Here is a 25491-nt window from a genome sequence, read left to right as displayed (position 1 = left end):
TCTCTATAGATTTATCCTCAGTGTCCTCTTATGGAGTAAATGTATTACTTTTATTTATTTATTGTTTATTTTTAAAAAAACAGCTCCATGTGTAAGGCTCTCTCTCTCTCTCTCTCTCTCTCTCTCTCTCTCTCTCTCTCTCTATATATATATATATATATATGATTTTTTTTTTTTTTACCAGGTTAAATGTTGATTATTAGTTACTCAAACCTCTTTATCTAAACCTTTAACTATCGGTCACACGCACCCATCATGTTTGTAGTTTTTTTATGCTATTTATTCGTGTTTGTAGTTCTCAACCGAATCATTCATAGAAGCACAATGGATTGTGGGTAATATTAGCCGTCAGAGTGTGCACGGATCCATACTATGCTTTGGGACACACTTATTCTAATCTCACATACTATTTAGGATGGATAGCATGAACATTGGGACACAGGGCTGAAGTTAATCAAAAGATTCACGTTATGTCCCCTAAAGTCCCAAACTGAATCAAATGATTCGCAAACCGGTTTCAATCCCGATATAAATCTTTATACACACTGCTTGATTTTATCAAGCCAATAAGATCATTGCAAATCACACTGTGTGACATGGATCTAATAAACTTGGGTACAACATGCATGCAGACTGTATGATGATGATGACACCTATTGACTCATATGATACGACACTTGTTTTTATACAATAATAAAACATCATCAGCACGCACTAGTGGTAAACTAAAAGAGCATGATGAATCAAACTTTGGCAGTTGTAGTTTTTAGGTGTGCGGAGAAAGAGGAAGCAGTGAAAGAGGAAGGAATAAGAGCTTGAGATATGCAGTTTTATGTTTTAGCGCCATGTCATGTTGATTTCATGTCGCATTTTATTGGTGGTCAGTGAAAATGAGTCTTAGCAGCAAACACACTGTGTGATGATCATGCTGAATTTCTGTCACTGTCTGGCTCTGATCTTTTCTGAAAGGATCTTTGGTAGTAAGACGTTGACAACGGCTGTCTTTGAACATCTCTCACTGTACGACACAGGACTACCGATTATGAGCCACGGTCACTCACAGAAATCACCACGATTGTATCACGATGCCAAGCTTTCATCTGGTACAGCCAAAAATCGTGCATGTGTTTTGTGCTCTGATGTCCCAAAAATTCGGGAACCTACTCCGAAGTGTCAATCTAAATAAAAATTTTGCAATCCTCCAAAATTCTGTGGCAATTATGTATCAGAATCATATATGGAATGCATTTGAGTGTGAGCTGTAAGAAAACAACATCCACAGAAAAACTGAAAACATAAACTTTATCATTTAGTGGAACTGTGCACATACTGTGTGTTTGAAACACTTCGGCTAACTTTATGTTCTTATTCTGCAAATGTATTTGTTACTTTTCAGGTAATATCAATAGTAAGACTTATTTCAGATGCAGCATAAATTACAGCATTGGTTACTTGTGCATATATTTAATTGCTTGATCAAAAGTATTGGTAGGGACACGTCTCTAGCATCCCTACTAAATTCTACGCTGACTCATGTTCTTCCGACATTGCTCATGTCATGTTGAACTATGTCTTTAATAGTCAGCAGGCCTCACGTGAGGTTAGCGTGAGGGTCTCAGAGATATCACATCTCTCAGAGAAGCATTCATAACAGTTAGGAGAGCGGCCGTGAGTCTGCGGGACAATAGCAGCTCTGTTCTGCCTCCCTCTGTCAGCAGCTCTCTTAATTTACAAATACTTGAAGATAGCACACCTAACGAATCCTCCTCAAGCACTTCCACAAATGCTGGAACTCTATAGCCAACATAGCTGCATTTTTATCCCAAGAATGCTTATGTCTGTGAGAGAATGTGTCTAGATGCTTCTAGAGCAGGAAATTAGAAGGATTTCTGAAGATCATGTGACACTGAAGACTGGAGCAATGATGCTGAAAATTCAGCTTTGATCAGAGGAATGAATTAAATTTGAAAATATATTACAGTACAAAACAGTTTTAAATTGTATTAATATTTCACAATTTCACTGTATTTATTGTATTTTTAATTCAATAAATGCAGCTTTGGTGAGCAGAAAAGGCTTCTTTCAGAAACACACAAATCTTACCAACCACAAATTTTGGGGTTTATAAATATTTAAATAATTGTGGGAGAATAATGAAGACTCTGGGAAGGTCCCGGCCCCCTGAGGCTTTAGGAATCTTATCCAGACTCTGATCTCTCTGTCTGTCGGCTGTGACACACATTAGTGCTGACAAGGGTTCTCCAGCCCCAAACCCATGATCTCGTGCACACACACACACACACACGCACACACGCACGCGCGCGCGCGCGCACACAAACACACACACACACACACACACACACAGCTGGGACAGTGCGCCTGCGTGAGAAAACACCAGCCTGAAGAGCACACTGCCATCACAATAAGTGCCTAGAATGCCATGCATCTTTTGTCACATGTTAATTGTTTTCCAAATATGTGCTGCCATTGCTGATAGCGAATCATTTGAGTCAGTTCGGGAGTTCGGAGCGGGATCACGAATCATTTGAGTCAGTTTGGAGGAGCGGGTTCGCGAATCATTTAAGTCAGTTCGGGGATCGCAAATCATTTGAATCAGTTCGGGAGTTCGGAGTGGCTTCGCGGATCATTTGAATCAGTTCGAGAGCTCGGAGCGAGTTCGCGATTCATTTGAGTCAGTTCGGGAGTTCGGAGCGGGATTGCGATTCATTTGAATCAGTTCGGGAGTTCGGACCAGGTTCGCGAATCATTTGAGTCAGTTTGGGGATCGCAAATCATTTGAATCAGCTCGGGAGTTCGAGCGGGATCGCGAATTATTTGAGTCAGTTTGGGGATCGCAAATCATTTGAATCAGTTCGGGAGTTCAGAGCGGGTTCGTGGATCATTTGAATCAGTTCGAGAGTTCGGAGCGAGTTCGCGAACCATTTGAGTCATTTCGGGAGTTCCATACGGGTTCGCGAATCATTTGAGTCAGTTCGGGAGTTCGTAGCGGGTTCGCGAATCATTTGAGTCAGTTCGGGAGTTCGTAGCGGGTTCGCGAATCATTTAAGTCAGTTCGGGAGTTCAAAGAGGGTTCACGAATCATTTGAGTCAGTTTGGGGATCGCGAATTATTTGAATCAATTCGGGAGTTTGTAGCGAGTACATCTTTGTGTACTCTCGATTTAAACACTCAATTTAAACACCCTCTTTACTGTCAGGTATTTTGTCTTCTTCTGATGGTGGATTGACAAAAAAAAAAAAAAAAAAAAACTCTAGGATGTGAGTATCTGACTTGGGGCACTTAAAAGTAGGCCTAGGCTAATTTAAAGTTGAGCTGGAGTGAGTGTCTTTCTCTTCTCTTGGTCTTAGCTCAACCTGAATAAACAAATTATGAAATGGATAAAAAAAAAAAAAAGGTTTTATTCCAAGATAGCATGGAATAGATATTATAACAGCATATTATATAATCTATTCCATGCTGTCTTAAAATGAATTTATTACTTAATAATCTTAATTAATTTATGCAGTAATTAATCTTACTGCACAAATAATAATACCACATCTAAATGAAAATACACTATTACAAATGTAACTTCTGTATTCTAAATTTTCAAAGTTTGTAGGCACTGTAGGTACTGTAGGCGGTCCTGACACATGCCCTCTTTGGAAATATCATGTCCCCCCCCCCCCCCCAGGAACATGTAAAACTATATATTTAATGTCTTAATGTCTTCATGTTGTAAATAAAGAACAAGTCATTTTACAGAGGAGAGAAATAATTATTTTATTTTTATAAATTGGTTAAATAGACAAAAATGCAACAAAAGAGATACAGAAAGTCTACGATTCATGGATATTGTCTAAATTCTGAATTAGGCCCATCTATTCTTTACAAATGTAGCGATAATTAGGAAGAAAATCATAAAACACATGTGATTACAGCTGAGTTGAATGTACATTATATATTGCATAACTATATACCGCATATTTATTTCATACTGTTCTAATAAAAACTACAATTTTCAGAAAATAAGAAAGAAAATAAAATATTTTACTAGCTTAATTTCTTTTTAGTCTACTCTGGTCAGAACTGGACGGCCAAGCAAATAAAAAGACAATAATTGTAATGTGGTTTAGTTAGTAAGTTATGTTTAATAAACAATCTTAGAAATGAAAACAATTATTATTATTATTATTCTATATAGAAACTGGGCTGAACTTAAATAAGCAAATAAATTGGAATAATAATATATGGTGCTCTATTTGATTGACATTATGTTAAATAAATACTTGTGATTTCTATGGATTTATTAAAGTGATGCAGAAGTTTTGCATGGAATTCAAATTGGCTTTATAGGTTTCAGTGATTGAAATCAGCAGACGACGGGTCAATGTTTTCACAATCAGATAGTGTATGATTACATAAATAGATTCTTTTCACATGCAAACGCACATGATGTTTGCTTTATCCCGGGGAAAAGGCATCTTAATGCAGCGGCTTTAATGCATGATGCAATATGAGTAGTGTTAGTATGGTTAACATATTTGACATTTTAACATGCACATAAAAAAGGGAGTTTATCTTCAATGCAGGATAACATTTTCACTTTCACTTTTCCATCTCATGCCACACCACACAACTCTGACACGTTTCTCTGTGAAAAACAACACAAGTTCCTCCCTCTGGTCATAAACACACGTAGCACTTGCTTAACAGGGAGATCGTTACACTTACTTCTGCTCTCACTAAATGCATGGAGATTCAGATTATAATTTCATAGTTACTTCAAACTTTGGCCTTGCAAATCAGCATAATACCTCCCAACTTTGGTAAATATGTTCTTATGTGCATGGCTGCCAATGGTTTTGGCACAGATGAGCGATCAAAACAAAGGCAGGGTTTTATTTGGCCTTCTCGGGTGCCACAGGGTCCGTTTGCACTCCGGCATCAGAATGGCGTTTTTGGCCCTGTGAGACACACCAATGCATAACGCAACATTAGTGATCCTAACTTAGTAAGAAAGTGTGTGTTTTTTACTGCTCGTCCGTAAGGGTGCCTGAGGCAAAACCTGTTTGACAACTGGGCCTTTATTTGCAAAAGCGGATCTTGCTCCAACACGTCTTCAAAGCGCAGCTTTGGTGAATTTGTGTGCTTTATTATCTGAGATCATTTAGCTGTCATCACACTTTTGTCCGAGATACATTAACAGGGATGATCCCGTTTGAAATAACCATAATTGTAGATAGATACAATTATATTATGTGACAAAAAGTATTTTTTTATTTATTTATGAAGAAGTTATATATCGCAACAAAGATTAGAATTACATGTTTAGATGATGAGATTGAGATTTCATGCAATAAAAAGAAAATTACATGCTAAATTGTAGTGTCCTGTTTAATTAAATAATTCTAAATATTTATTCCACTTTATTAAAACGCAACACAAACAAGCTTCTGTGGAACGGATCGAATAATCTAGATAGGTTGGTAATTGAGGCCATCTAGTGGTCATACACTGTAAATCTTGATTTTTGTCACCTCATAGATTACTGTTTTCAGATTAATAGCCAGCAATATCGGAATAATCAGGATGGTTAGATGTTGGACAGAATTACGAAATGTTTCTCGACAGCATTTAACTGGAAAACTACATACAACTGAAGAGTTAAACTACACAGATGATGAATGCTCCCACAGTTGTGTGGGTGGGATCCCTAGCCCTGGAGAATCTCTGGGTTTCTACTTAACCAGGTTTTTGAAGAACAGCTGGAGGGAGTTCCTCTTCTCCAGCTTGCGGGGCATGTTGGGGGAGGCGTTCTCTGTGCTGTCGGTTGATTTGTTGTCCAGGGCCCCTTGCGTTACAGGAGTGGAGGGTCTCGGCTCCTCTTTGGCCTTCGCGGGTGGAGCAGCTTCTGCCACGGGAGGAGCAGCTGGAGTCTCCTTCTTGGACTCTGGTGCCTTGTGTTGAGAGTAACGAATGGTGTTTAATGAGATGATTTTTTTTTTTTATTGTTTTGCACATTATATTTTAGATTTTGTACACTCTTGTTCGAAAGTTTGGAGTCAGTAAGTTAATGTTTTTATTCAGCAAGAATGCATTAAATTGATCAAAAGAGACAGCATTTGGCATTCATAATGTCAAAAAAAAAATATTCTTAAAATAATTATGTTCTTTTAAACTTTACGTTTGACAAAGAATCCAAATGAAGAGGTAAATCTGGTTTCAACATCAAAAATAATTAAAGTTGTTATTTTTTCACCACGTAAGAATATTATAATGATTTAAGTCATTTTAAATTGTAATCATATTTCATAATATTACTGTAATATTGATCAAGTAAATGCAGCCTTAGTGAAGACACTTCTTTTAAAACCACATAACATTTTGGTCTTCAAACTTTTGAATGGTAGTGTATACACACACATACACTAACACACATGCATACACACACTAAAGATATTAATATATTAAAGATACAAGAAGACTAAATCCACTCGAAAGAAAGAAAGAAAGAAAGAAAGAAAGAAAGAAAGAAAAGGAAGGACGGAATGAAGGAAGGAATGAAGGAATGCTATTTAAAAGTGTTTGAAGTTTGAAGTTTTGAAAGGAAAGAAAGAAAGAAAGAAAGAAAGAAAGAAAGAAAGAAAGAAAGAAAAGGAAGGATGGAATGAAGTAAGGAATGAAGGAAGGCTAAAAAGTTTTGAAGTTGTGAAATTTTGAAAGGAAGGAAAGAAAGAAAGAAAGAAAGAAAGAAAGAAAGAAAGAAAGAAAGAAAGAAAGAAAGAAAGAAAGAAAGAAAAGGAAGGACGGAAGGAAGGAATGAAGGAAGGATATTTAAAAGTAAGTTTGAAGTTTTGAAGTTTTGAAAGGAAAGAAAGAAAGAAAGAAAGAAAGAAAGAAAAGGAAGGATGGAATGAAGTAAGGAATGAAGGAAGGCTATTTAAAAGTTTGAAGTTTTGAAATTTTGAAAGAAAGAAAGAAAGAAAGAAAATGAAGGACGGAATGAAGGAAGGAAGGCTATTTAAAAGTAAGTTTGAAGTTTTAAAGTGTTGAAATTTTGAAAGGAAAAAAAGAAAGAAAGAAAGAAAGAAAGAAAGAAAGAAAGAAAAAGGAAGGATGGAATGAAGGAAGGCTATTTAAAAGTTTGAAGTTTTGAAATTTTGAAAGAAAGAAAGAAAGAAAAGGAAGGATGGAATGAAGGAAGGAATGGAGGAAGGCTATTTAAAAGTTTGAAGTTTTGAAATTTTGAAAGAAAGAAAGAAAGAAAGAAAAGGAAGGATGGAATGAAGGAAGGAATGAAGGAAGGCTATTTAAAAGTAAGTTTGAAGTTTTGAAGTTTTGAAGTTTTGAAGTTTTGAAAGGAAAGAAAGAAAGAAAGAAAGAAAGAAAGAAAGAAAGAAAGAAAAGGAAGGATGGAATGAAGTAAGGAATGAAGGAAGGCTATTTAAAAGTTTGAAATTTTGAAAGAAAGAAAGAAAGAAAGAAAAGGAAGGACGGAATGAAGGAAGGAAGGCTATTTAAAAGTAAGTTTGAAGTTTTAAAGTGTTGAAATTTTGAAAGGAAAAAAGAAAGAAATAAAGAAAAGGAAGGACGGAATGAAGGAAGGAAGGCTATTTAAAAGTAAGTTTGAAGTTTTAAAGTGTTGAAATTTTGAAAGGAAAAAAAGAAAGAAAGAAAGAAAGAAAGAAAGAAAGAAAGAAAGAAAGAAAGAAAGAAAAAGGAAGGATGGAATGAAGGAAGGCTACTTAAAAGTTTGAAGTTTTGAAATTTTGAAAGAAAGAAAGAAAGAAAAGGAAGGATGGAATGAAGGAAGGAATGGAGGAAGGCTATTTAAAAGTTTGTAGTTTTGAAATTTTGAAAGAAAGAAAGAAAGAAAGAAAGAAAAGGAAGGATGGAATGAAGGAAGGCTATTTAAAAGTAAGTTTGAAGTTTTGAAGTTTTGAAGTTTTGAAGTTTTGAAATTTTGAAATTTTGAAATTTTGAAAGGAAAGAAAGAAAGAAAGAAAGAAAGAAAGAAAGAAAGAAAAGGAAGGATGGAATGAAGTAAGGAATGAAGGAAGGCTATTTAAAAGTTTGAAGTTTTGAAATTTTGAAATTTTGAAATTTTGAAATTTTGAAAGAAAGAAAGAAAGAAAGAAAGAAAGAAAGAAAGAAAGAAAGAAAGAAAGAAAAGGAAGGAAGGAATGAAGGAAGGAAGGCTATTTAAAAGTAAGTTTGAAGTTTTGAAATTTTGAAAGGAAAGAAAGAAAGAAAGAAAGAAAGAAAGAAAGAAAGAAAGAAAGAAAGAAAAAGAAAGAAAGAAAGAAAGAAAGAAAGAAAAGGAAGGATGGAATGAAGGAAGGCTATTTAAAAGTACACTAACACACATGCATACACACACTAAAGATATTAATATATTAAAGATACAAGAAGACTAAATCCACTCGAAAGAAAGAAAGAAAGAAAGAAAGAAAGAAAGAAAGAAAGAAAGAAAGAAAGAAAGAAAGAAAAGGAAGGACGGAATGAAGGAAGGAATGAAGGAATGCTATTTAAAAGTGTTTGAAGTTTTGAAGTTTTGAAAGGAAAGAAAGAAAGAAAGAAAGAAAGAAAGAAAGAAAGAAAGAAAGAAAGAAAGAAAGAAAAGGAAGGATGGAATGAAGTAAGGAATGAAGGAAGGCTAAAAAGTTTTGAAGTTGTGAAATTTTGAAAGGAAGGAAGGAAAGAAAGAAAGAAAGAAAGAAAGAAAGAAAGAAAAGGAAGGACGGAAGGAAGGAATGAAGGAAGGATATTTAAAAGTAAGTTTGAAGTTTTGAAGTTTTGAAAGGAAAGAAAGAAAGAAAGAAAGAAAGAAAGAAAAGGAAGGACGGAATGAAGGAAGGAAGGCTATTTAAAAGTAAGTTTGAAGTTTTAAAGTGTTGAAATTTTGAAAGGAAAGAAAGAAAGAAAGAAAGAAAGAAAGAAAGAAAGAAAGAAAGAAAGAAAGAAAGAAAGAAAGAAAAAGGAAGGATGGAATGAAGGAAGGCTATTTAAAAGTTTGAAGTTTTGAAATTTTGAAAGAAAGAAAGAAAGAAAAGGAAGGATGGAATGAAGGAAGGAATGGAGGAAGGCTATTTAAAAGTTTGAAGTTTTGAAATTTTGAAAGAAAGAAAGAAAGAAAGAAAGAAAAGGAAGGATGGAATGAAGGAAGGAATGAAGGAAGGCTATTTAAAAGTAAGTTTGAAGTTTTGAAGTTTTGAAGTTTTGAAAGGAAAGAAAGAAAGAAAGAAAGAAAGAAAGAAAGAAAGAAAGAAAGAAAGAAAGAAAGAAAAGGAAGGATGGAATGAAGTAAGGAATGAAGGAAGGCTATTTAAAAGTTTGAAGTTTTGAAATTTTGAAAAGAAAGAAAGAAAGAAAGAAAGAAAGAAAGAAAGAAAGAAAGAAAGAAAGAAAAGGAAGGACGGAATGAAGGAAGGAAGGCTATTTAAAAGTAAGTTTGAAGTTTTAAAGTGTTGAAATTTTGAAAGGAAAAAAGAAAGAAAGAAAGAAAAGGAAGGACGGAATGAAGGAAGGAAGGCTATTTAAAAGTAAGTTTGAAGTTTTAAAGTGTTGAAATTTTGAAAGGAAAAAAAGAAAGAAAGAAAGAAAGAAAGAAAGAAAGAAAAAGGAAGGATGGAATGAAGGAAGGCTATTTAAAAGTTTGAAGTTTTGAAATTTTGAAAGAAAGAAAGAAAGAAAAGGAAGGATGGAATGAAGGAAGGAATGGAGGAAGGCTATTTAAAAGTTTGTAGTTTTGAAATTTTGAAAGAAAGAAAGAAAGAAAAGGAAGGATGGAATGAAGGAAGGCTATTTAAAAGTAAGTTTGAAGTTTTGAAGTTTTGAAGTTTTGAAATTTTGAAATTTTGAAAGGAAAGAAAGAAAGAAAGAAAGAAAGAAAGAAAGAAAGAAAGAAAGAAAGAAAGAAAAGGAAGGATGGAATGAAGTAAGGAATGAAGGAAGGCTATTTAAAAGTTTGAAGTTTTGAAATTTTGAAATTTTGAAATTTTGAAAGAAAGAAAGAAAGAAAGAAAGAAAGAAAGAAAGAAAGAAAGAAAGAAAGAAAAGGAAGGACGGAATGAAGGAAGGAATGAAGGAAGGAAGGCTATTTAAAAGTAAGTTTGAAGTTTTGAAGTGTTGAAATTTTGAAAGGAAAGAAAGAAAGAAAGAAAGAAAGAAAGAAAGAAAGAAAGAAAGAAAGAAAGAAAGAAAGAAAGAAAGAAAGAAAAGGAAGGATGGAATGAAGGAAGGCTATTTAAAAGTTTGAAGTTTTGAAATTTTGAAAGAAAGAAAGAAAGAAAAGGAAGGACGGAATGAAGGAAGGAATGAAGGAAGGAAGGAAGGAAGGAAGGAAGGCTATTTAAAAGTAAGTTTGAAGTTTTGAAGTTTTGAAAGGAAAGAAAGAAAGAGAGAAAGAAAGAAAGAAAAAGAAAGAAAGAAAGAAAGAAAGAGAAAGAAAGAAAGAAAGAAAGAAAGAAAGAAAGAAAGAAAGAAAGAAAGAAAAGGAAGGACGGAATGAAGGAAGGCTATTTAAAAGTAAGTTGGAAGTTTTGAAGTTTTGAAATTTTGCAAGAAAAGAAAGAAAGAAAGAAAGAAAGAAAGAAAGAAAGAATAAGAAAAAGAAAAAGAAAAAGAAGGAAATTGAGTTTAAAAGGAAATTTGAAATATAAGAAATGTAAGGATGAAGGATTTTTATTGAAAATGAATTTTTCAGAAAACAGAGGCCATATTACACTGCTGAAATATTAAGTTGGTTAATAACTGTGATACTGCAGATATGTTTTGACTCAGTTGAACTTGTATTGTCAGAGAACAGCTATGAGATTGAGAAGAGTGAAATCAGTGAGTCTGGTTAATGCAGAAGGGGCCTGATCTAGCGGCGTTTACCGCTGCAGCAGACATGAGGGAGATGCTGGTGGCAGCGCTGGACGCCGCGGCCTGGATCCTGCTGCTCACCTGGCCGAGCAGAACCTCGAATTCACACACAGCTGTTACTGCATGCACTAACACATCTGATACACTCACACACCTGCACTCCATGCATCCCTTCTTTACCTTGGGTTTGAACATTTTTCCAAAAGTGGATTTCTTCTCAGTTTTCTTCTCCTCTGTTTTTGGCGCTGGAGGTTCTTCAGGTTTGGCTGTGGCCTCAAGAGTGCTGGTCTTAGACGCGTCGACCTGATGTGTCAGAGGAAGATCAGAGAAGACTGTTTTATATACAGCAAATGAAAAGAACAGTGAGAGGATTCAAGAAGATGGTCAAATGATTGTGTGAAAGCTTATGACTGAATCATCAATAGAGTGACTAAAACAGATAAGCTTAATAACTGACTACTGACAACTACAAAAACTCTTTTTTTTCTTTTGGCACATTCCAACATTAGTGTACAAAATAGTACAAAATTAAAAGAAAAGGGAAAAAATAAAATACAATTTTGTTAACTGGGTTGCATATATATACACACACACACACATATATATATATATATATATATATATATATATATATATATATATATATATATATATATATATATATATATATATGCCCTAAGACTGGCAAGAGTGGCTTCCAAATCGTCTATACTTCTATTTTTGGATCTGTCCACTGCTTTTGACACGGTTAACCACCAGATCTTCCTGTCAACCCTATTGGCAAAGGGCATCTTGGGAACTGCACTCCAGTAGTTTGAACCTTATCTCTCAGATAGATCCTTCAAGGTATCTTGGAGAGGTGAGGTGTCCAAGTCGCAACATCTAACATCTGGGGTGCCTCAGGGCTCAGTTCTTGGACCACTTTTCTTCTCTGTCTACATGGCATCATAAGGCACATTCAGAAACATGGCTTTTCATATCACTGCTATGCAGATGACACTCAACTCCTCCTCTCATTCCATCCTGATATCTTTCATCCGAAGATAGCTGCTCGCATCTAAGCTTGTCTAACAGACATTTCTTGCTGGATAAAGGACCATCACCTTCAACTCAGCCTTGTGGTTCCATCAAACCCATTGTTTCATCAGTTTCCCCATCCAGTTAGACATACCAACCATAACTTCAAAAACAGCAAGAAACCTTGGAGTTGTGATTTATAATCAGCTGACTTTCTCAGACCACATTGCTAAAACTGTCCGGTCCTACAGATTTGCTTCATCAAGAAAATTATATTATTTTTGTATTCTATCTATTTTTCTTTTATTTATTATACAATTAACATAAAAGCAAAAAAGGCCTCTAACACTAGCTTGCTCTGTTCTTTTTCTATTCTGTCCGTTTTCTTTTGATTAATTATATATTTAAAAAAATAAAAAAAAAACATTAGCAACCCAGTTAACAAACTTTAAATAAATAATTGCAAAGAAATTGTTAAATTGCATGAAAACCAATAGGGCAAATTTTTTATAAAAATGTAATAATTATAATAATAATATTTTTTAATCTATATATACACATTTTTTTATGGCCAAAATACAATATATTTCATTTCAAGCTTTTACCAACCTTTTAACCTTATACCAAAATATATTTCTTAATGTTTTACAGGGGCAAGAAAATAAATTTCCAGTCTTACAGTAGCCTACATTTAAGCTAAATACAAAATACAGATGGCCTATTAGTGATAAAAAGAAGATTTTAAAGTGATTTAATAATGTTTAATATTTTTATAGATTGCAAAATTTGCATTTTTGGTAGCACTTTAAATTATGTCCCTCACTGATTTTTATTTAAACAAGTAATATGTTTCCAAACATTATAGTAAAACAAATCAAGTGTTTCTTTAAACGATATATAGATGGTAAAATATATTTTTAAATGCTTTATAAATATATATTTATACAAGTAAAATATAAAAAAAATTGTAATCGTTTTTTTTTTTTTTTTTTTTTTTGCTGTAAGGGAAACTAAATAGATTAATTTATTAATTTATTTTTTATTTATTTGTTTGGTTGTTTTTTTTATTAATTAATTAATTAATTTTTATTATTATTATTATTATTATTATTATTATTATTATTAATCAAAGATAGGTAACAGGGTTGAAGATAAGTCTATTTTTTTATATTTTGGGACCAAATGTTGGTTTATAGTTACTAATATTATTATATGTCCCATAAACCTATTTTGGTAACAGGCTTGAATGGCTGATTTTGATGAATACACCCAAAACTATAATTTGTGTAAACATTGATTGAAAATATTTGTTTCGGTCAATGTTTGGTCACTTTTATATAATTTAAAATATAAAATATGTAAGAAAAAAAGAAGAAGAAAAAAAAGCACAACATTAGATAAAATCTTCACATGCTGGTAATGCAACACTGTATACCCATAGAAAGTGCCAAGTACAAAAGTGTAAATATGAGATGAATGATTTTATTTAGGAAGACAGTCCCACCACCGTGCAAAGAAACAATCGATCAGCTAAATGTATTTACCTGCACCTCAACCGGCTTTTTCTCTTCCACCACAACAGGCTGCAGGCAAGCACATATTGGTATTAATTTTGCAATAATCTACAATTCCTATGGCACTTTACACCAGCCGTTTATCCTAGCAAGGACAAACACTGAGTCACTGGTTACGCCAAGTCTTACAAGAGCCGCTGGATAAATCTGATGTCAGTTATGAAGTGGTGGAGTGGAGAGTCACATGGTTTAGTTTCGGATGTTGTGACATGAGGTAATGGCTGCTGTCAACATGATGTCACCATAATGGACCTTCACTGATTCATTCATTATTTACAATGAGTTTTCCACTAATTGAATAGCATAATGTATCTTGCCTGTGTGGGAAAACATTGCAAACACATCTTCTACCTTTGGATATTATGCATTATAACCAGAGCCTAAAATGAACACTCGCCACACACCAAATGTGAGTAAAGATCAGCATTGATATATATGAAACTGTGTTACACACCGGTTGGCTGGTAACTTTTTTATTAATTCTAACAATGTCAGAGAATGCTACATGGTTTAAGGTGATAACTAAATTGCAAAGACTGTGCTGAACATATAGACCCCTTAATCGCCTCCGTCACTGTGACGTCACCGCTCTAGCTGGAGGCAAAACATAAGGCAGAACTCATTGCAGGTGCGCTAAAAGTTTGAAGTATTGACTTTAAAATGTCTTCTTGTTGGGTTTTTGGTCGCCAGAATAGAAGGAACAGCACTTTTGTTTCAAAATTAAAGTTTTACCAGATCCTGGCAGACATTACTTCACAGAAATCAAGAAGACAATTGTGGTTGAATGTAATACGGCGTACAGACTGGACGGAGATGATCATAAATAATGCTCGTGTTTGCAGTGCTCACTTCATATCAGGTAAAATAATCTATGTATATGAACTGGTGTGTTGGTTTTATCTAGTAAATCAGCAAGTTTCTGTTTTATAGGTGAAAAGTCGCCAACCTTCAGCGCACTAGCTAGTTTAAATGTTAAACAAACATACAGCGATATATGTGTGTGCCATCCTTTGAATGGTCTCTTAAAATAATAAACATTGCTTATCCTAGTTAGCCCAGCGATAGGTTACATTAGAAAATAAGCCTTGACAAAATTCCCCATACCACCCAAAAGTAATTCATATGGCCGTATGGCATACGTGTCAGGTAGCCCGCTTCCATCCGCGAGAGTTAATAAAAATAAAAAAAGCTGTCACGGTCCTGCAGTGTCAGGGACTGTACATATTCGGACAGTTCCGAACCTTCTTCTGCATCCATGTTTAATAAATCCCTCCTAAAATGTGCCAGCTTTACGCTTGTCAACATTGCGTCCGCGCCTCTTTTTGCCTCCAGCTAAGCCCCGCCCGCCCGGAGACGTTGTAATGTTTACAAACTTTTAAGGGGTTTATATATAATCTATATAATCTGATAAATAAGAACTTCTTTCACAGTTTTCAGTAAATGCTGCTCCACCTGAACTGTGAGTTGGAGTTGCATAATTAATGCAACATGCGCCAATCATCACTTATACCATTATTATGTAGTGGTATAATTATTTACTTATTATTATGTTATTATTAATTATAAAGAGAAACTTTTCAATTCAACCGCATTACAGTAATATTTTTTTATTGATTTATTTACTTTTTTAAATTTGATTAACTACTATTACTACTACTACTACTACTACTAATTATTATTTTTTATTACTATTATTATGAAATTAATTATACAAATTAAATAAATGTTTAAATAAATAAACTCTATTATTATGAAATACTCAATAAAATTATAGTGATATTTATTGATTGATTTGTTAACTTTTTATAAATGGATTAAATATAATAATAATTATAATAATTATCATATACACTCAGATTATTATTATGAAATATTTCACAATTCAGTGGTATTACGGTGGTATTTCTTTAGTGATTTGTTTTTATACTTTGATGAAATAAAAGTAATAATAAAAATACTAATCAAAATATTATGAAATATTTTACAATTGGAAAAAAAATATAGCGATATTTTAATTTATTTAATTTTATAATTTGATAAATAATAATAATAATAATAATAATAATAATAATAATAATAATAATAATTATTATTATTATTATTATTATTATTATTATTATAGCTATAAGATCTGTTTCCCCAATTTGTTCAACCGTTTTATTTATTTTTTTTATAAATGAAATAATGCACATACAGTTTTATGGCTGGTAAAAAAAAAATAATTCAGTAAATTCTGGCATTGGCAGGTGTGGCAAAATGTTAGATTTAGGCTCTGATTCCAGCTCTCTCACACAAAAGGAAAAACCACAGTAGCTTTTTATACTGTATTAATTTGCACGTCTGGAGTTAACAGCAATGGGTCAGTTCTGTTAATATCAGAAGAGCCTGTGCTTGTTCTCATTTACCACTCCTGATGTCTTAGCTCTGGCTCCACTGCTTGTCGCCGCCTGAACTTTTGACACCACCTTGCCTAGCAACACCTCAAATTCACATTACTCTGTTAAAGTGTGCCACATACGCTACATGAAGATTTGACATGTATAATAAGAGTCCAAGGCTCACCCCAGAACCAGACAGAAAGACTTTATTAATATGATTTATTGTTACTGCTGTCAGGTTGGAGCTTACCTTTGAACGGAAGAGTTTGCTTAATGCACTGTCTTTAGTTTTGCTCTTGGCAGATCCCTCTGCTTTTGTTGCAGCTGCTGTTGCTGCTTTTGTTGCAGATGTTTCCTCTTTCTTCACCGCCGGCTCTGCTTTGCTTTCCATCTTCGGTGGTGCTGGGGGAGGAGGAGGAGGTGCCTTGGGTGCTTCCTGTACCTTAGAAAAGAGTGCCGTTTGGTTTATTTTATGCATATAACAGGAGTTCGGTATACATTTTTATTTATTCTTTTATAAAGCTTTATTGTCAACAAAAGCACTTTTTAAACAATTCTTTTTTACAGTAGCTTTCCTGTAGCGTTGTTGTATCGCTTAAGGTGTTTGCGAAAATATGATTATAAAAATGATACAAAAAGGTGGAAATATTATAAAAGCAATGAAATATGTGATGTAAATACAATGGCTCACATTTGTTGATGGTGCTGGCGGGGTCTCTTTCTGTGACTAAATAATAAAAATGAGGACAATAAATATTATTTAATATATATATCTTACTATAATATACCCCCCTCCCCCCCCCCCCAAAAAAAAAAAAAAAAAAAAAAAATCATAAATGCATAAATAAATAAAGCATGCTTACATAAATAAGTAAATAATTTAAAAACATTTTATTTCTACATTTTCTATTTATTAATAAATTCATAATTCATTAATAAATTAACCACCCGCAGAAAAATAAATAAATTTATTTTATATTTATTTTATGCATTTATTTATACATTTATAAATAATGCATGCTTAGATAAATAAACAATTTAATAAAATAATACATTTTGTCTTTATTTTATATTTATTTATTAATACATTTATAATGCATGCTTAAATAAATAATGCATCCTTAGCGAGATTATAAATAATAAATAAATAAATAAATAAAACCTTGATAAGTCAATACAATTAGCATTTATTAATAAAGCATTCTTTAATGAATGGAAGAATGGATGAATGAATTAATGAATTTAGGGAGTCATATAAAAAAAAAAATCAGCCCTAAAATAATTATGAAAAACAATTTGCAAAAATAAAAAACTTATATTATAATATATTTAAATTGTAATATTAAACAATATTAATACAATAATTTCATTTCTTAAAAATGATAATATAATATATTATAATATAATGTCTCATGAATATGAATGAGTAATGCTGTGACAGTCAAGGCTTTATTACCTGCTCTTTTGAAGCATCTGGAGTGGCTTTGGCTTCTTTGCTTGTTTTGGTCGGAGTCACCTTCGCATGCAGAAAAGAGAGCGGAGACACGTAAACATTAGAGTGACTGTGAAACACCATCAGAGTGGCATGTTTAAGCATATACTGCTCCTTCAGGTACTCCATGACTCCAAACCGGGCCTAGACATCAAAGATTGAGATATCAAAAATATAATGGCTGTCTGTCAAACCCAGACGCAGTTCAGCAGAGCTGGCTTTGCCACCGGCACACAAAGAGCTCGCTGGCAGGGGCCGATCCCAGCATGTTTCTGGTGTTGAGTCAGTCATTGTCCTCTGGAGATGGCGTAGGCCTTCCCGTGCTTTATCACAACTCCAAACGCACAGGCCTCCCTTGTGAGCTCACATTATGCAGCAAACAAAAGCCTGCCACAGTCTGACATGTCCAAAGGATTGATTTAGCAGATTAAAGACGCAGTGTAAAAAACACCACAATGATGGAGTAAAAATGCATCATTGTAGTCTGGCGCAACAAGTCTAGATTGTTCAGATATAGACAAATGCACACTTGTTATGCTCATAAATCATATTCCATGAACACTGCATGGTTAAGTTTCTCACTAATATTGCAGTTGATCATTGTAGCTTAGTTTAAAACACCAACGAGTTCATGCATTTCAGTGCCATTCACTCTCATTTGAAAGAGAATTAGAACTGCATTCAAAAGTATTTAAAGAAACAATGCAATTAAAATATGTACTTACAAATGTTTTGAAAAAGTTCATAACTGTCTTTTCTGCTGCTTTGACCTCCTCTGATGGGTTGTTTTCTTCTGCGGCTTCCACAGGACTTGGTTCGAGAGCTTCAGCCTCCGGCTCCGGCTCTGGCTCAGGCTCTGCACTGCTCTTTATGTCCACTGGATCCTATAGACAAATCCAGAGAATTAGCCCTTGGGAATGTGTTACAACCCTTTACAGCTGATGTGCAATAGATGCATTGAAATAGGGGCACAATTCCATCCATGCCTCTGCCTACTCCAGCCAGCGGCAACAATCATCCTTTTATTAACGCCTGTTTCCCCCCCTCACTCATTGATATTCAGCAATGTGCTGGACTTCACGTCTGCGTGTGCTTTATCTGAGAGTAAAATCGGTCATATTTAGATTATACAGTATATGTTTTGCTTGTTATATTTTAGTGGAAATCAGTTATGGCGAACATATGACAGAACAGCTGGTTGGTGATGACTGGTGTACAGTTACAGGAGCCGTTCATTAGTTATCAGATATTATTTGCCTTTCATGCAAATGTAAAATACACAAGGAAAAGACAAAACAAACATGTCTGAGACAGATGAACTACCAGTGAAATGTGTGGAATAATATATATATATATATATATATATATATATATATATTTAGTATTACACAACAGTGAGTACACCTCTCACATTTCAACAACCATATTGGTATAATTAAACTTGGATATATTTTAGAGTAGTCAGTGTGTTGCTTATGTAGCAGTATAGATTTACTATCCTCTGAAAATAATTTAATATACAGCCATTACTGTGAATATAGCTGGCAACAGGAGTGAATGCACCTAAGTGAACATGTCAAAACTGTGTCCAAAGTGTCAATATTTTGTGTGAGCACCATTGTTTTCCGCTCAGTAGAGTTCAGGTCTGGAGACATACTTGGCTACGCCATCACCTTCACTTTCTGAGACAGCTGTCGCCTCTGGCTTGCTTAGTTGGGGTCACTTCATCTACAGCGATATCGTTGACTTGATTGCATATAAATGCACAGACACTATTTAACTGAATAGAGATGACATCACTGAATTCAATGATGAACTGCCTTTAACTGTCATTTTGCATTATTGACACACTGTTTTCCTAATGAATGTTGTTCAGTTGCTTTGACGAAATGTATTTTGTTTAAAGCGTTATATAAATAAAGGTGACTTGACTTGACTTTCAGCTTTTCTCAGAAAGGCAATTGTCATCTTGGCAGTGTTTGGGGTCATCAAAACTGCCGTCCTGCCCAGTTTCTGAAGGGAGGGCATCATGTTCTGCTTCAGAATGTCACAGTACATTCTTATGATCCAGCTTCAGAAGAGGCTTCCTTCTGGGACGACGGCCATGCAAACTGACTTGTAGTGTGTGGCCTATTGTCAGAGCACTGGCAAGCTGACCGTCCACTTCTGCAACCTCTAAAGCCATGCTGGCAGCACTCATGCATCTGTTTTTTGAAGCCAGCTTCTGCACCTTGATGCACAGCACGAGGACTCGACTTCTTTGATCGACCCTTGCAAGGTCTGTTCCAAATGGAGCCCATCTTGGAAAACTCTGTATGACGCTGGCCACTGTACTGTAAGTCAGTTTCAGGGTGTTACCGATCTTCCTATAGCCTTGGCCATCTTTGTGGTGAGCAACCTTTCTAATTCTCAACTACTCAGAGAGTTCTTTGCGAACCATGAGGAGCCATGTTGAGCATCCAGTGGTCCGTATGAGAGAACTGTACTCAAAGCAACAAATCTTAACTGCTCTAATACAAGACACACCAATTTGTATGCTCCTGTCAATCAGACAAAAACATGAACATGATGAACAGGACATGCAGCTTTGTTGTCACTTAGGGTGTTTTTTTTTCTTTAATAATGACTGTATGTTAAGTTATCTTCAAAGGATATTACAAGGAGCACATTGACTACTCCAAAAGATATCCAAGTTTCATGTCTATAGTATTGTCCCTTGAGAAGATATACTAAAATGGTTGCTGAAATGTGAGAGATGTAGTCATTTTTCTGACATACTGTATATGTGTGTGTGTGTATGTATGTATATTTATTATCAATGTTGAAATGTTTTTGTGGAGACCATTACACATTTTTTATATCTGTTTTATATATACCATTCAAAAGTTTAATTCATAAGTAACATTTAAAATAATATGAATAATAATCCAACTTTAGAAAGTCACAGAATATTGATCAAAGTTGACAGCAAAGACATTTATAATGTTACAAGGATTTTTTTTTCAAATAAATGCTGTTCATTGAACTCTATTATCATCAAAAATCCTATACTGTATTTTTGTTTCCATACAAATATTAGGCAGCAAAAATAATTTTCAACATTGATAATAATCCATTATTAATAACTGAGCACCAATAATAATTGACATTAATAAAGAACGTTAGAATGAAAAAAAATTCACATATTCAAAAACAAAACAGTTATTTTAAATTGTAACAATATTACGGTTTACACTGTATTTTTTGGTTAAAAATAAGAGATTTATTTCAAAGACTTAAATACATCTTAATTATTTCAAACTTTTGATTGGTAGTGTACAGTAAATAGAGACAAAACCTTTATGGTTTTTGATTCAGTGTCATCTTTAGGAATAAATCTGATCGTTGATGTTAATTTATGTTAATTGATGACAAGCATCTTGAGGAAAGGAGTTACTAGTACATCTGAATCTTGATTGAATCGCATGCGTTGAGGTCGTCCACGCTGTGGCTTTCTCGTCGAACGATCGACGGTATTTGAACTGACTTTATTCAGACATGTGAGCTCATCTGGACAAAGCTCAATCGTGACGTGAACACTGCTTTTATCAACATATACATCGACACTGAACACCTTGTAAGAAGCATCTTCAAAAACCTTAGTGCACACAGACCTCAGCTGGGAATGCAATTGAGAAGAGTCTGCTAAATTACATTTACTTCTAGTGAGCACAGGTTCTTCAAAACTCCCGGAGATGTTCACTGGTTCCTCAAGGATCTCCCAGCTTTCCTCATCTACAGCCACTGATCCACTCACGGCTTCTTCTTTAGCAATCAGCACTGGTTTCACAGAGGTTGTCAAAGGTCCCTGTGCAATGAGCAATGTCTTCTTGAACTTGTTCATTTTAAGTTCTTCTACATCAAGGCTTTCTTGTTCCTGAGTGACCTGCATGATTTCTGCAAGTTCTTCAGCAACTAGCGATGGCTCTTCAGCTCCAATGACTCCGAAAACCTCGATGGTATCAACTGCTTCATCAGCTACTTTCGTCAGGTTTTTGGAAATAGATACAAGCTCTTGTTTGGTTCCATTTGGTTCGCTTTCACATGCTTGTTCCTTTTCATCCAATATTATGTTTTCTGCAAGTTGTTTCAGTTCTTTGTCTTCTTTCAAGGCCTTGTCATCCTCCTCAGTCTTAGGTTCTGCATCTGCAGACTTTGGATATCGTGTATGTATCTCATTGGCTTTTCTTTGAACTGGCTCTTCTGTTATTGGTTTTTCTACAAAAGCTTGTGTGGCATGCAAATCTGAGAGGATCTCATCTGTTTTCGAGGAATTCTTTGTCAAACTTGAACTTACGGGTTTCGCGGGAATGGCATCAACCAATTGCAATTTGATCTGCTCTGCGACTTGCTCAAGAATCTCCTTTTGGTCTGCATTAATGAAGACTTTATCCTTTTGGAATGAGAAATTGGTCACAGTCAGAGTGTAATAAATTTTTTTTGCGATTTACTTGGATTTGTTGTTGCCTGGTAGATGGTCGGCAGAAAACTTCCTGCTTTATGATGAATGTGCTTTTTTATATAATACATTTTCCAGTGTCAAATAATGTTTCTGTCCACATTAATAGCAAAAATACTGTGCAAGGTGACAAATCATAACTAATTACTAATATTTGATGTTTAAAATACAGCCCCGGTTCACTGTGGACGAAGCCACCAGAGAAATCTGGAGACTGGGAAACAGTTCAATAAAAAAAAATAATAATAATGAAAATTTGTTGAAACTTTATTCACTCTCAGGCCATCCAAGATTTAGATGAGTTTGTTCCTTCACCAGAACAGATTTGGAGAAATGTACCATTGCGTCACAAGTTCACCCATGGATGCTCTGCGGTGAATGGGTGCTGTCAAAACGAGAGTCCAAACAGCTGATCACAATAATCCACAAGTTCATAATCCATTATAACGATTCCCTAGTGAAGAAGTTCATCCGCTGTTGTCCATTCATATCAAAAATCACCCACACATTTAGACTTTTTGGACTGTTTTTGGCTTGTAAACTATGCTCGATCTGTGCATATTTTTCTCCTGATTCAGAAAGTATAAATTTTTTACTGGAGAAAGCATTATTATGGATAGAGGAGCAACAATTTAAAAACATTTCATTGATGTTTTATGTGTTTTACGTGTTTTATGTCTTGATTGATTTGTTTCTTGCAAACAAGCAGCTTTTCACTTCATAAAATGTTAACTGATGGACTGGACTGGAGTGGAGTGGTGTGGATGATTGTGATGTTTTTATCAGCTGTTAAGACTCTTATTCTGATGGCACCCATTCACTGCAGAGGATGCATTAGTGATGCAATGCTAAATTTCTCCTGTACTGATGACGAAACAAACTCATCTACATTTGAGGGAGAGTACATTTTCATTTTTGCAACTTCTACTTACAGTCTGCATGTTGATTTTGAGATCCACCGCTTTGGCCGGTGCATCAACTGAATCGTTGTTTTCTGCTGCAGGTTTCACAGGTTCGCTCTTCTTTTTGAACATTTTACCAAGGAAGTTGGACACCTCATCTCCACTGGGCTTTGGGGCTTTTTTGGGTGGCTCTGCTTCTGTTGCGACTGTCGTTTTTTGTTCAGGGGTCGCATCCACATGTGCGGTTCCGTTGGCTTTACTGCTGTCTACCTCCTCTTTTTCTGGTGGTTTGGGTTCATTTGTGACAGGCGCTGGCAGGGTTTCACTCTTTTGCTCCACTGCTTCTTTTTTGCTTGTCTCTAGACCAAAAACATGAAAGAAACAATATATGCAGTGTACAGGGACACATAATATCTATTGCCTTCAGTTATCAATATGATAATCATTTTGACCAGTCATAAATTACAATACACACCCACTTCTTATACACACTTGACATTTCAAAGGACATTTGAGGTTACAGCCAAAATAATGCCAGAGCACATATATTTTTAACAAGATGCATTTGCATTCAAGCTTAAAGTGGGTTTCAGGTCTATTTCTATGTGCATTGCTTTCGTTCTCTCATAAAATGTGCATGAACAAAAGCATGCATCTGTATCTTCTATAAAGGCTTTGTGAAAGTGTTAGCAATAATAAACTAGCAATGCACACAAAATGCTAATTAAACATTGCTTTATCCACCATGCATCCTACTACAACACCCAAAGTTTATACAGAGCTTTGAGTCATGTTCTTGATTGTTGGTTGAGTTCCTGAGCTAATCTAAACAATGTAAACGCCTGTCTGTTTAACTTTAAGTAGCTTCTGTAGATCCTCACATTGAAATTATGTGAGAAGATACATTTAGTCACATGAACAGAAATGTGCTGTGTTTCAGATACATACCAGGTTCAGTTTCATCTGGAGCTGGTACTGCATGTCCATTCAGCTCTCCATTTTGGGCTTTCTTCTCAGCATTTGCCTGGTGAATGATATTAGTTAGTTTCGTGATCTTTTTTATAAATATATAGTTTAATTGAGATTCTATTATGGTGTATATTTTATGTTATATTTTCCATTTTAATTTCAATTGTATTTATTTATTTATTTTTACGTCTGTATAGTTTTTCTTAATTATAATTTTCGTTTCAGTTAGAAATTTAGATTTTAAAATTTTATTTAAATTAAATTCAATTAATATAAGTTTATATTATATTATATTTTCTTTCTTTTCTTTTTAATTGTATAGATTTTTATGGTTTTAATTTAATTAATTAAAATAACCCTGGTTTAAATAGGCAGAATTGTCTGAGTAAACATAAAGCTATCACATGAGTTTAATGTGATAAAGTTTTTAATCAAATAATTGAATTGGAAAATGAGAATTATAATAATTTATATGAATTGATAATGCATAATGTATAATCATTTATAATCTGCCTTTTCTGAATGGAGAACATACACAAATATCTACCAAATCAAACACGTAGCTGACATAAAATCAGTTGCTATACATTGAAAACTATCGTCTACAACTTATTTCAACAAAATATTATAAAATATTACTAAATATTATATTTGTACATTTAACAACTGTATTTGTGATGTTGCTAAAATGCTGATTACAAAATTTTTTAATGCTGCGAAAGAAATTATACATTTTTCTTCCTGTATATTTCACTGAAAAACATAGATGTTGCATAAAGCTTGTTAATATAAACAACTTTAAAGAATCACCTTCTGAGGTTTATTCTGTGTTGACTGCTCGTTTCCCATGGTCGCTTCAAGTCAGCAACTAAATATCAGCACTGACAGTGAAAATAGTTGTTAAACATATATATGATGGAAATATCCAAAAATCCTTTTTCATGCATCTGAGTTAAGAGTTAAATTGAATCATATCACAAGTCCTAATAAGAAACACTACAGATCGCTGCAGGGTGGAGTGCCTCATGACCTGTTTTTGTAAAGGCTATTGGTTCAATCCCATGCACGCTTGATAATTAGAAACACTAAATACTATTTATGATTACTATATATCTAACACACAATTGCATATACTGATTTAATAAAAAATACTTCAATTAATAAAAAAAAATATTTACCTTTCCACTGTCTTTTGCCCAAAAATGACAATTCAGTCAGTGTACAGTTTCCAAAGCTCGATTAAAGTAATCTCCAGCAGTCTGCTGTCTGTCAGCCCGTGTGTGTACACATATACCTGTCCTAAGAGAGGGTGGGGCTCCAAACTTATTACCTTGAGATACTTGTGAGACAAAACTGTGGCCTGTGAACCTATTAGCACTGATGAACTCATGATCATGTTCTATTGTTTCTCACTGATGAGCTATTCCACCTAAATAACGGTGACATGATTATCACATACAGTACATCAAAGATAAGACATCAGACGTCTCGTCTCGTCTCTTCACTCAAAGCACTGAATCGGCGAGAGCGTCAGGCTGATCTGAGAACAGCTCTCGCGGGGCACAGCCTGTTTTGTAGGTGTGGTTGAGCCCAAACAGGATGTGTGTAGAGGATATAAGTTTATTTGCGCAGTATGACTCCCATCCAGGGCTTGAGTACAGAGAACATGACATCAGGCTTACCAGCCTAAGCCTTTATTTATTTAATGACTGCTCGCCTGCAGAATACATGGGAAGAAACATAAAAAAAAACACTTAATTGTAGGAGTTATATTGTTCTTTTGAAGTTTCCA

General features: G+C 34.4%; 1 protein-coding gene across 5 annotated transcripts; it reads right to left on the bottom strand.

The window, feature by feature from the left end:
* Positions 1–3757: 3757 nt before the first annotated feature.
* Positions 3758–25014, bottom strand: LOC113075240 (neurofilament heavy polypeptide-like). 5 transcript variants are annotated; one of them, XM_026247903.1, is made up of 15 exons: positions 24878–25014; positions 24510–24580; positions 23679–23754; positions 22761–23089; positions 21667–21762; positions 18056–18214; positions 17295–17354; positions 16530–16565; positions 16089–16280; positions 15866–15940; positions 13431–13469; positions 11050–11172; positions 10882–10965; positions 5751–5960; positions 3758–4967 (listed from the first exon to the last, which is right to left on the bottom strand). In XM_026247903.1, the coding sequence occupies exons 2-15, from the start codon at positions 24546–24548 to the stop codon at positions 4902–4904; spliced, it is 1584 nt and encodes a 527-aa protein (XP_026103688.1). In that variant the 5' UTR covers positions 24549–24580; positions 24878–25014; the 3' UTR covers positions 3758–4901. The 5 variants fall into 5 exon arrangements, with proteins under 5 accessions (XP_026103688.1, XP_026103689.1, XP_026103690.1 ...); XM_026247904.1 differs by lacking the exon at positions 15866–15940 and having other exon boundaries at positions 24878–25010; XM_026247905.1 differs by lacking the exons at positions 13431–13469; positions 15866–15940 and having other exon boundaries at positions 24878–25011.
* Between the last annotated feature and the right edge of the window lie 477 nt (positions 25015–25491).

Source organism: Carassius auratus, unplaced genomic scaffold (assembly GCF_003368295.1).
Source record: "Carassius auratus strain Wakin unplaced genomic scaffold, ASM336829v1 scaf_tig00016526, whole genome shotgun sequence".
Taxonomy (NCBI): domain Eukaryota; kingdom Metazoa; phylum Chordata; class Actinopteri; order Cypriniformes; family Cyprinidae; genus Carassius; species Carassius auratus.
The sequence above is the reverse complement of the archived record's forward strand: the minus strand, read 5'-3'. Positions and strand labels throughout refer to the sequence as shown.